Source organism: Xyrauchen texanus, chromosome 5, assembly GCF_025860055.1.
Source record: "Xyrauchen texanus isolate HMW12.3.18 chromosome 5, RBS_HiC_50CHRs, whole genome shotgun sequence".
Taxonomy (NCBI): Eukaryota; Metazoa; Chordata; class Actinopteri; order Cypriniformes; family Catostomidae; genus Xyrauchen; species Xyrauchen texanus.
In genome coordinates this window covers 33,908,675-33,921,525 of record NC_068280.1, presented here as the reverse complement: position 1 = coordinate 33,921,525, position 12,851 = coordinate 33,908,675, and the positions used below count along the sequence as shown (strand labels likewise).

The following is a 12,851-nucleotide window of genomic DNA, read 5'->3' as shown; positions in this document are numbered from 1 at the left end:
TTAAAGCCATATACAGTATATTCTGTTCTGGTCCTGTTTTCCTATTTTATAAAGTATATTTTACACTTTGCTTAAGATACTGTAACGTACATTATATCATGTTTCTGGGACAACTAACTCCATGTGAAACTTGTATGCTGTGTACATGTATACTGATTTCATTCTGTCTAACTGCACAAATGCATTTAATTCACTTTGAAATATTATAGCACCAATGCCTCTTAGAGAAAGCTCTACCCTGTATGCACATGGTTGTATGACACTTGACTTGGATGATGATGTAGAATATAAACACGGAATGGAAAGACAAACTTATTCAAGTGTTTGATTAAAAGCTCTCACAGTCTTAGAGGAGCATTAAGATAGAGCCACTTTTTTGGTAATTCTTTAATCCATCAACTTGCCTTCAAATTAACAATTTTAAAACATTTGAATTGGCTTTCTCCATTAGGAACCAGAAAACACTTGAAATGTGTTGGTCCCACTTTATATTAGTTGTCTTTAACTAATATGTACAAGCATTAAAATATACATACAATACAATGTATTTATTGTGTAACTACATGTTGTTCTGCAAAATTCTCATAAAATTCATATTTGCTGCTACTGATGTTGAGGTACAGGAAGGTTTAGGAGTAGGGTTTATTTTAGGGGTAACGGTTAGTTTAGGGGTAAGATGGACAGTGCCACTACATTTGTAATTAAATGCAGGTACTTTAAATGTAAGTACAATGCAACAAGACATATTTATATAATAATTACATTGTATCAAATGCTGAAGTACACAGTAGTTAAAGACACCTAATACAAAGTGGGTCCAATTTTTCTTTACCTAAAAACAAATAAAAAATGTCTATGCTTTGGGTGGTTACTAAGGAGAGCTTTAAAATCTTTTACAGGAACGCTGCTTGATTTATTCTCAGCAAAAATCTGAAAAGGCAACAAAAAAGGCATTACAAAAATAACTTCTTTTAAGAAGCAACGTCTTTGTTTAGGTGAAATTAAAGTGCTTTTGAAGAATGGGGTCATCATTACTTAAAAGAGAGGAAAGTTTACAGTAATTGTTGAGACCACAGAACACACACTGCAAGTTTTTCTATAATTCATAACAGTCCTCAGGATAACTGTGACCAATGGTCTAATGGTGTGTATGGCATTCCCTTTTAAAAGGCACATTGATTTAAGAAGCTGGCATTGATTGATCTGATTCCCTTCAGTCCAATTTAAATACTTAGCCCTACTGTTAGTTTACATGTTTGTGTTTGTGGGTAGGAAGAGGTAATGCAAAAGCATCAGAAGAACCAGAGTCCACACAGGAGTACATGAGAGATCGATGCCGATGAAACATCATAGTATGTTAGTGAGAGCATCTTCCAATTAATCACTCTTCACTGCTTTTTGTGTGTAATGTTTGTAAAACTGGGCATCAGTGTCGAAGAGTCTGTCCCACCAGGTGAATGTAGATCCATAATTGCCAACAAAATTCATGTGGTGGAAGTCATGGAAACGAGCTCCAGCGTAGAACGGAATCAAATGTAGCGGGTTCAGAGGAATGTCATAACCACTAAACAGAGGGGAAAAAAGAAACATAAAAAAAAAGAAACAAACAAATACTATATAGGTGTATTTAAATTATATCATGAAAAGTATTTCAGAATTGCAAAATCATTTATCAGGATGCTTTTCCTAAGCAGACAGAAGTGCATAAATATTTGACAATGTAGTTTCTATGACATTAAGTTAAAGTAGGGGTGTCCATTTAACTGGTTAATTTAGTACATTATAAAAAAATGGCGAAGCATGTTTTCGTGTATGCAACTGCTACTACAGACAACGTGCTTCGCAAAACCACACTAAGAGCAGGCAGCACAGAATGAGTAAGGAGCTGTTCACACAGGCCACGTTCTTGCATGCAAAAACAGCTGGAAGGAGTGCAACAAAATGGAACAGAACGTCAAGGTCATGAGATGTATTTTTCAAAGTTGAACTTTTTTACTCATGGTACAAGATACTTGAAAAACAAAGACGTCTGTCTGGCGCATGTGTACATAAACAATTAAAAATAGCGTAGAAATAAAATAAAATAGCTCTTTGGCTGAACTTGATTCAATCATGACCAGTGGTTCCACATGTTTGAAAAGAGTTTTCTTAACTTAAATTTAATTTTATGTAGAAATAACCTAGTTGAATTGTTTATGGTTTGCACAGCGTTTGCTAAACGAAGCGAGCAATCAATGTAATGTGCGATATTTACCTGTCCTCATCGTTAGCTCAAGCTCTACTCTTCACCATAATGATAACCCCCAAAACAGGAACTCTTCTAAATCTCAACAAACTAACAAGTATCCACCTTTATATTCATAATTCACAAAAACAAAAAAAAAACACTTAATTTTAACATTTACTCTTCCTCTCGAGTCCCATACAACGTATGCTGGGAAATGGAAATGCCATGGCCAGGTTCATCAATAGTAAATCCCCTCCACAAAAAGTATTCATGTAGTCCCAACTCAAATTGATTACGTAATCTTCCATTATACAAAGTTAAATGGATAGAACCCAATGAAATTAAAAGTTGTGATAAAACGTTTTAGAACGCTTGTAGTTCCCCTTCTGTCGCTCTCTCCACATTGTGTCAGAGAAGCGACACTAGGGGTCTCTCTTGAGCGCCGATATTCACCTCTGAACTATGAAAAAAGGCCAATGAGAGTTGGCACCCAGTATTTGCATGTCCCGCCCCCGGACATACGGGTATTTAAGCGGCGCAAATACGGGAGTTCGTTCAAAATTTCTTCGGAGCCGATGGTCGTGCATGCAGTCTGCTGCGAGTTACACACCAAGTTCCTGTTTAATCCTCTGACGCTCTGCATGCTGTTGGATCTGACGGCGCATAACAGCGGCTTCTCATTCGTGCACGGCTGTGCATTCTTGCCCCTGGGCGCTTCGACAGCGCAGACAACTCGAAAGAGTTATTCTAAAAGAGTGAATTTCACTCTAAAAGAGCAAAACACAGCGGCGTTGAACGTCCTTCTCAGGACGCGTCTTTTTAAAGACGATTTTCCACCTCTGTGTAGTTTCTGGATGCATTGATTCTCCCCACCTCTGACGGCCATAAAAACTGCCTTGCATTCCTGGGTTGCGATCACACGCAGGCAGCGTTTTTATGAATGGTCTATGTATTCAGTACGAGAACATAGCCATGACAGCATTGCGGTCGAAGGCTTTTTCTTGTAGTGAGAAAAAGCAGATTCAGCCGCCCCCCCGCGCCTCGCCTCCTTCCTACGGGATTGAGGCAGGCGCCGCGGGCGATGAAAACGATCTGGGGACAGTGACGGGCTCCGTTTCGCCGGGTGAACCCCCTGGAAACCCCCCGCCTCCCCGGCACGCTTGCTTGTTTTCGTCCGAGCTCGGGATGAGCATTCTCTCCAATGGGTTATGTTTTCAGTGTGAGAACATAACCGCGGCAGCGTTGCGATCTCTGCTTTCTCTTGTAGTGAGAGAGAGCCATTTCAGCCTCACCCCGCGCCTCGCCTCCTTCCGACGGGATTGAGGCAGGCGCCGCGGGCAATGGAGAACGATCTGGGGAGAATAACGGGACACTTTCGCCGGATAAATCCCCTCGAAAACCTCCCGCCTCCCCGGCACGCTTGCCTGCTTCCCCCGAGCTCGGGATTAGTGCGGTCCGCTTAACAGCCTACCGTCCGGTCCCTCGAGCTCCCCGGCATTGGATGATGACATCACCGCTGCATCGGAGAGCGTAACAGCGGCGTTGGATGCGGATAATCGCCTGGGCCGCCACCTTCGGGTCTCCGCCCAGTCTGAGCCTGACGCAAGAAGGTCCGCTATGCTTCCCCGGGCTTAATTGGTTTCCGCGGGCATGTGCACCGCACACAGCCACGCCCCCCCCCCCCCAGATTCCTTCCCGGACGTGCATGACAAGCTGAGCAAGCCCAGCTTCCTCGCTCCTCCGCTCTCGCTACCCTCGGTGGTAGAACGGTCCCAGACCGCTCCCCCTTGCACGCCATGGCCCCCTCCTGCAAGTCCACCGGGCCAGGGCACTTCAAAATCTGCACTTGGGTGGTCCTGTTCTTGACGTGCTGCAGGAACTGCACTCAAACAGGCGATGGGCACTCCGTGGTCCAGAAACGCAACGATGAACAGGCAGTACGGGAGGCAGACAATGCACGCTTTCTCAAACGCTCCCGTCTCCCAGCAGTCCTCAGTGGTGAAGAAACAGACGAAGGCTATTTTCAAGCAAAAAAAAGCATCCTGCCCTGCCGCAAACCTGCCGCCAGGGGCCATGCCCTGTCTGCTCGCCGAGGGCGTCCTCCTGTGGCTTTCAAGAAAGAAAGAAAGTGGTGCTCCGCCTCAACTAACAAGTGAGTGGGCCCAGCTCTCAGCCCCAGCGTTGAGCTCCCCGCAGAAGTTGGACGCCCATCATCTCACGGACCCCCTTGAGGACCCAGAAGGCTCCCAGGCGCTCCTGAGATGACAGACCCAGAGACCGAGGCGTTAGCTCGGAGCTGGTAAGACCACTCCATTCCCCGGTGGAGGGCCGGGAGGAGAATTTTTTGTTAAATTCTTTACACTCTATAGAGCTATTTCCTTGTTGTCTCTGGGGTCACCTGGCCCGCAAATGCCGTTCTCACGGCACTCTGCTTTCAGGCCTCAACAGTCCCGGCTCCATGGACGCGGTGTCCCCGCCTTCAGCCCCACGACTGTTCCCCGGCCGGCCGGTTCAGACAAGTCCAGAGGACGCCAACATCAGACCTCCTCCTCAGTCATGAACCCGCCCCCTGCCGGCTGCGCGGAGCAAGGTAATTGCTTTGAGTTTAATCTCAGCACCAGAGCCTCGGGACGCCACGTTGCCTCCCGACGCCGCGTTACCTGTTCGCACCGCTGCGAAGCCCCGCCGGGTACGTCCAAAAAACTCGTCCCCTTGGTGCCCCTAGCACGGAGTTTAGAGGCGTGGCTTTCACTGCCCAACCCGTCACGCTGGCTGCACCGGACCATTCGACTCGGTTACACAATTCAGTTTGCCAGGTCTCCGCCCCCCTTCGTGGGCGTACATTTTTATGCAGTACACGGCCAACATGCCCATTCCCTGCGCGAAGAAATCGCCTCCCTTCTATTAAAGGACGCGATAGAGCCTGTCCCTCCAACCGAAACGAAGAAGGGTTTCTACAACCCTTACTTCATTGTACCCAAGAAAGTCGGCGGCTTACGATCAATCTTGGACCTGCGAGTTTTCAATCGGACCTTGTCCAAACTCCCGTTCAAAATGCTCACCTAGAAACAAATTCTATCTGGCGTTCTATCTAGATTGGTTCGCAGCGGTAGACCTGAAGGACGCGTACTTCTACGTCTCAATTCGCCCTCGACAGCGACCCTTCCTAAGGTTCGCGTTCGACGGCCAGGCGTATCAGTACAAAGTCCTCCCCTTCGGCCTGTCTCTGTCCCCTCGCGTCTTCACGAAAGTCGCAGAGGCAGCTCTTGCCCCGCTCCGAGAAGCCGGCATACGCATACTCAATTATCTCGATGACTGGCTCATACTGGCCCACTCCCGAGAGTTACTATGCGCACACAGAGACCTGGTGCTCAGCCACCTCAGCCGTTTGGGGCTTCAGGTCAACTGGGAAAAGAGCAAGCTCTCCCCGGTCCAGAGCATCTCTTTTCTCGGTCTGGAGTTAGACTCAGTCTCAATGACAGCACGTCTCTCCAACAAGTGTGCTCAGTCAGTGCTGAAATGCCTCGCTTCCTTCAAGCCAGGCGCCGTGGTCCCGCTAAAACGTTTCCAACAGCTCCTGGGGCATATGGCATCCTCCGCGGCGGCCGTAAAAGTTACCTCTGCCTGCCGCCAAACCTTCGAGGCCCGCTGCGCTGGCACATCAACAGCCTAGAGCTGCTGGCTGTTTTTCTGGCCCTGCAGAAGTTTCTTCCGTTAATTCGGAACAAACACGCCTCCCCTCTCGGGTAGGCGTGGCCTCCGCAAGGTCTTCTCCGCCCTGAATAAGGGCTAAGACCCCCTTCCCTCAATGCGTGTAAGGGCCCCGGCCATTTCCGGCTCCTCAGAAAAATCCTGAATGAACTCCCGTATTTGCGCCGCTTAAATACCCGTATGTCCGGGGGCGGGACATGCAAATACTGGGTGCCAACTCTCATTGGCCTTTTTTCATAGTTCAGAGGTGAATATCGGCGCTCAAGAGAGACCCCTAGTGTTGCTTCTCTGACACAACATCTCGTTCCCTCCATCGGGAAATGGGGTTATATACGTAACCTAGACGATCTAGTTCATTTTAATTAAGTTAACTGAATTTTGTGTGAATGGCACCTAAGTCAACCTCGGGCAGATTGAAAAACTCAATTGAAAAAAATTAATAGCTGTGGACTGTAGGCCAGTGATAGCCTAATGTTCAATAATATATAACAAAAAAGCTCATTTTTAATGTATATTCAATGCTATTCAACTATCTTCATTTGGGGGCTTTTCTCAGCAAATAGATGCAATTATTTGCAATTAATTTGATGAGTGAATTTGCATATCTTGTAATAAATTAAAATGTTTTTTACATTGATTGAAGCTCCTAAATTTAAGTATTGAAGACAGACAGGCTTTAACAGGTATATATTCTCAACATAGTGTCCCCTAGTGTTGCAATAAATTATAATCTGTGGGCCCAGCATATTATTTTTGGAAGTTCATATTTTAGCTTGCACAGATCGAGAAGGCGCTTGCCAGTTTTATGTTAATTATGCATCTGACAGTCAGTGAACGAGGTTCTGTCTGAGTATGAGACTATTATCAGTATGACTGTCTTGATGGTGGTGTAAACATTAATGACACATATCAGGGCACCGTCAGATTACTATTGCAAAAGACTGAGTGTGTGTACTAAGCTTACCTGTGAACATCAATGGTTTCAAGCAGACGGAAAGTGACCCAAGCCCAGAGCAAAATAACATGATTACAGAAGACCATGATGCCAATGAAGAACCCTGCCCCTAGAATCAGAGTCTCAGCAGGATGGGCATACTCTGCCTGCATGCCAAATGGAGACTTACATACAAAAAGAGAGACAGAGAATGATGACAGGTTGTAGTCATGTGCTTGTGTAAAACTGAAAACAAAAGTGTGGATTTTGCGATATATGGGTTCAAGGGGTCAAATAAAGTATGATTATTTGTCAAGTAGCACAAAAATTGTTTGTCTGGAAACTGAAATAATAGTTCAAACAAAAGTAAAAATGTTGTCATATTTTACTCTCCCTCAAAACATTTCAACCCCATATTATTTATTTTTTCCGTGAGACACAAAAGCAAATTTTAAAGAGTTAGATTTTTCTATACATTAAAAGTGAATGGTGATTTATAATTAAGCTCCAAAAAGGACAAAAAAGCACCATGAAAGTTTAATAAAAGTAGTCCATATGAGTTGATGGCTATGTCATACAATAGCTTTGTGTCATTGATCTTTGATAATCTTCTCTCTCCCATAGCAGTGAAATATAATTTGCAAAAAAAAAAAATAAATAGCTCTTTGGCTGAGTTTGATTCAACTGTAGACAGAGGTTCCATGTATATGAAATGAGGTTTCTTAACATAAAATGTACTTTGCAATCTCAACACAAACAATTTTTGTTGAAAGAACCTAGTTGAATTGGGTAAACCCCCCAAAACAAAAACTTAGACGTGTCAATGTAACTCATCTCTTTATTTTCTTTATGTATAAACAAGTGGAAGTGAATGTAATTATGCTAAATACATGCTGGTTTGAAGCACTACACAGTGTAGTTTAGTTACTAAAAAATAAAAAAATATAATGTGTGACAATAATAAAGGCTTTCTTCTTTCTTCTTCTATGTTTTGGTTAGCACAGCATTTGCTAAACGAAGCGAGTAATCAATGTAATATGCGACACTTACCTGTCCTCATCGTTAGCTCAAGCCCCATTCTTCACCATAATGGTAACCCCCAAAACTTCAACATAACAGAAACTCTTCTAAATCTCTAACAAATATCTCCCTTCATGTTCATGTTGCAAGAATCGCAAGAATCAATGTGGCATCAGTCTTTACATCACAAATTTGAATATGTACATGCGCAAATTAGATTGGAGAGCTAACAGCAAAGAGGAAGATAATCAGAGAATAATGGCATACAGTACATTTCGGTCTGTTCCTCAAAAATTATCAAATGACTTCAGAAGACTTAGCATACAAATCATAAAGACCACTTTTATGGTGCTAAATGCTCTTTTTGGAGCTTTCATTATAAATCACGATCCACTTCTACTGTATGGAAAAGAGCACATTGGACAATGTGCCTTTGGCCCTGTTTACACTTGGTATTATGATGCATCTCGGTGAATCGATCACATGTGGTCAGGTGAAACACATCGTTGTTTAAACCTGGTCACTTAAATGTTTCTCCTGTGACTACTTGTGTTCCTATTTAGAGGGGTCTCTGCTTCATGACGACATACATCAATCACTATGTCAGTATGTTACTACCTGATATTAAAGCACGACAAAGTCAGAAAAAACAAAGCACAAAAAACAACAACTGGGCGCTGTTTCTCCCAGATGCACTTGAAATTGAATCTAAGCACATACTCAATATGTCAAGCAGAATTATCCGTTATTTTTGTGGATTACATCTATTAAAGAAGCTTTGTGTGTTCGTGCTTGCCATCTGTGTAGATTTCAGACACACTAAAGAAGATCCTTGAAGCTCTGTGTAATTTTCAGTTTTGATGGTTATTTCCTTTTAAAGCCACTCGTAAATGGCAAAGTATAAACTCTTGTTTTAGAGCAGCGGTCGATTGACAGGTGAGGGGTGATGCTTTGCTGTGGCCGGGATGCATTCAGGACGAATAACTGTTTACACCTGTAATGTAATGTGGACACATGCGTTTTTGACCACATTCGCATGTGGTTTCTGTGAACCGATCACAAACCGCTTTAGACCCCATTTAGACCTGTATTTAGGGCTGATCACAAATAATCGGATCACCCCAAAAAAATCTTAATACCAGGTGGAAATGGGGCCTTACATCTTCTTTTGTGTTTTATGGAAGAAAGAATCAATATAGGGCTGGAACAACATGAGAATGAGTAAATGACAAAAGTTTTATTTTTGGGTGAGCTATGCCTTTAAAAACCCTATAATAAAAGTTTGCTTATAGTTTTTTCTTAATTTGCATATTCTGTGTGTCTGTAAGAGTTAGAGTAACTTACGGTGAAGTCGTGATGGACTTTATGAATGTACTTGTAGATTCTGCGGTGATGTAGGGCTCGGTGGAGGAAGTAATGCCATGTGTCCTCAATCACTGCACAGCCAAAACATTGAGCCAATAAATAAGGCCTGAAACAGAGAAGAGGTTATAAAAATAAACATTTATCTAAAGATTTCGTTTTGTTATGACTTGACCCATCTTGACTTATATTTTTCAAAATTTCAAAAGCTTTATAAACGTGAGACATGTTCTTACCAGCGAGGCATAGAGTCCCAGTCATAGGGGATGTTGAAGAACTCAGTAAAGTAATATGTTCCACAGATAAGTGGTAGCTGGATACAGAAGTGATTAAACAGCAGCATTTTAAAGCACTTCCACTGTTTCTCCCATGTCTCTGGTTTATCCTAAAACACAAATATAAAAACATATGAGGAACAGGCACAGAGCATCATTGCAGATATCAAAAGACATTTGAGTAAATAAAAATAATATTTCAATGAATTAAAATATATAACAAAATGAATAAAATAGAAATGAACACAAATCTCATATCATTTGACTCCACTTACTGGTTGGATCTTGTACTTTTGCATGAAAGGGAGGAACTGAAAGATAAAGCCAGGCAAACAGAACAGGAAATAGATGAGTTCATGGACGATGAGGGAGCCCCAGGTGGCGATCTGGAATTTGCTGTAGTTCTGCAGCATATGATTCCATGTGTGCTTTAGAGGTTCCTGCAGTGGATTTTCAGGCAGAACTGAATCCACAAATTCCACAGCCAGAAATGCTGAGGACAGAATGTTGACTGTGCCGTTCACCTCCATAGCAGCGAATCGATCGGACTCACCAAATGAGTAACTGTATAAAGAGTTGACATGAATAAAGATCGATGTGACTCAGTTAACTATCTCAGAGCAAGTGAGGCTTGTTTGAAGGACAGGTAGGAAAATAAGGAAATGCATAAAGGTAACTAAGGAAACATCATGAAACACCTGTACATGGTACCTTACTCATCGACAGTATATTAGGACAGTGGTATGACATAATGTACAACAATATGTAATGAGCTACAAGCCAGACATTATTTGTCATGTAATACATTTAAATTGTGTGGGCTCTCCAACTTAATACCCCAAAATTATAACATCCCATTAAAGTTCAATTAATGCACATTGTTAAAAATGCAGAGAATAAAAGTTATACTGTAGCTAGCTGCCATAAATGGTCAATATAACTGTAATTTAGCAATAAATTAAAATACAATTCAAGACTGCAACTTAAAGAGCACTGCAAGTTTCACAAACTTCCATTAGAAAGTATTCCTGTCTGTGAAGGCAGCAATTCCATTTAATGATTTTATGTTAGTCAATGAACTATTAAAGGGAAAACATAGAAATTTAGACAAAGTATGCTTAAAAAAAAAAAAATGTTAACTGATAAAAGGTACATTTCACATTACCCAATAATATATTGCAGTAAAATGTGTGCTGCTATTTTGTAACCCATAAGCAGATATACTGTATATAGTACTGTATACACCTAGACTCTTACAATGAATTATTATAGTTTTATTACTGCATACAATATGTAGTAGTATTGTACAAATATTGTGCGTGGATATAATGCTGTTAATCAACTAAAGCCTTTACGTGGTATCAAATGTGGTATCTCTTAAACTACTCAAATGTACCGTGTAGTCCAACATGAACATAACAACATTTATATAACTGCACATCTGCAGCCCTAATTGTATCTAGAGCTGGCGAAAGAGCGCAAATATTTTTGCTAATTTTGGAATGATTTCTGATTTACCTATTCAAACCTTTCTTTAAGACATTAAAACAAATATTGAAATTTAAACGTCTGTATTTCTGCATGAACAAGTTGTTGACTCACCTATGAGAAGATCTTCCTCTACCTGCGTTGCCAGAATGGACGCTTTTAATGTAATATAACTTCACATAGGACCATTAGCGATAAGAGGAGACTGATGTATGCGGAAAGAGGCTGTGCGCTGATTGGCTGAGACAAGAAGGAGACTGACGTATGCTGACAGAGTCGGAGGGCTGATTGGCTGAGGTAATGAACTGACGATAGTGAGACCTCGAGTTTCTAAAGCAACAGCCAATCAGAAACACGCTTGTCTTTCATAACCTGAATGGACCGGGCTGGATGTCCAGCCAATGGGTTGGACTAGTCACTACATAAATGGAGTATGCAAACAGGTACATTAACAAGTCTCACGCTGTCTATCGCTGTTTTTTCCTTGTTGACTTATTTAATTTATCTATCCTTCTATTGTGTGTGTGCGTATGTGTGTGTGTGTGTATATATATATACACACACACTATACATATATATATACACACATATGTATTATATATATATATATATATATATATATATATATATATATATATATATATTTAAATATATATATATATATATATATATATATATATATATATTTAAATATATATATATATATATATATATATATATATATATATATATATATATATATATATATATATATATATATATATATATATATATATATATATATATATATATATATATATATATATAAATATATATATATATATATATATATATATATATATATATATATATATATATATATATATATATATATATATATATATATATATATATATATATATATATATATATATATATATATATATATATATATATATATATATATATATATATATATATATATATTTAAATATATATATATATATATATATATATATATATATATATATATTTAAATATATATATATATATATATATATATATATATATATATATATATATATATATATATAAATACATATGTGTGTATATATATATATGTAGATGTGTGTGTGTGTGTATATATATACACACACACACACATACGCACACACACAATAGAAGGATAGATAAATTAAATAAGTCAACAAGGAAAAAACAGCGATAGACAGCGTGAGACTTGTTAATGTATATATATATATATATATATATATATATATAGAAAAAAGTATATATACATATATATATATATATACACTTACACACTGGTGGCCAAAAGTTTGAAATAATGTACTTTTTTTCTCTTATGGAAAGGAATTGGTACTTTTATTCACCAAAGTGGCATTCAACTGATCACAATGTATAGTCAGGACATTAGTAACTTGAAAAATTACCATTACAATTTGAAATAAAAAAAAATATTAAAAAAAAATCCTACACGTGCAGAAATGACAGCTTTGAAAATCCTTGGCATTCTAGCTGTCAGTTTGTCCAGATGCTCAGGTGACATTTCACCACACACTTCCTGTAGCTTGTCATAGATGTGGCTGTCTCGTTGGGCGCTTCTCACGCACCATACAGTCTAGCTGATCCCACAAAAGCTCAATGGGGTTAAGAGCCTCTCTTTTCCAATTTTCTGTTGTCCAGTGTCTGTGTTTCTTTGCCCACTCTAGCATTTTCTTTTTGTTTCAAAAGTGACTTTTTCTTTGCAATTCTTCCCTGCGAGTCTTCTCTTTACTTTTGTACATGAAACTGGTGCTGAGCTGGAAGAATTCAATGAAGCTGTCAGCTGAGG

At 40.1% G+C, this 12,851-nt stretch overlaps 1 protein-coding gene across 1 annotated transcript; it reads right to left on the bottom strand.

The window, feature by feature from the left end:
• Positions 1-377: 377 nt before the first annotated feature.
• msmo1 (methylsterol monooxygenase 1) lies at positions 378-11,247 on the bottom strand. Its single transcript, XM_052126516.1, has 6 exons — positions 11,132-11,247; positions 9,805-10,093; positions 9,491-9,639; positions 9,237-9,363; positions 6,903-7,057; positions 378-1,564 (listed from the first exon to the last, which is right to left on the bottom strand). Exons 2-6 carry the CDS (start codon positions 10,057-10,059, stop codon positions 1,378-1,380), a joined length of 873 nt encoding a protein of 290 aa, XP_051982476.1. The 5' UTR covers positions 10,060-10,093; positions 11,132-11,247; the 3' UTR covers positions 378-1,377.
• Positions 11,248-12,851: the final 1,604 nt, after the last annotated feature.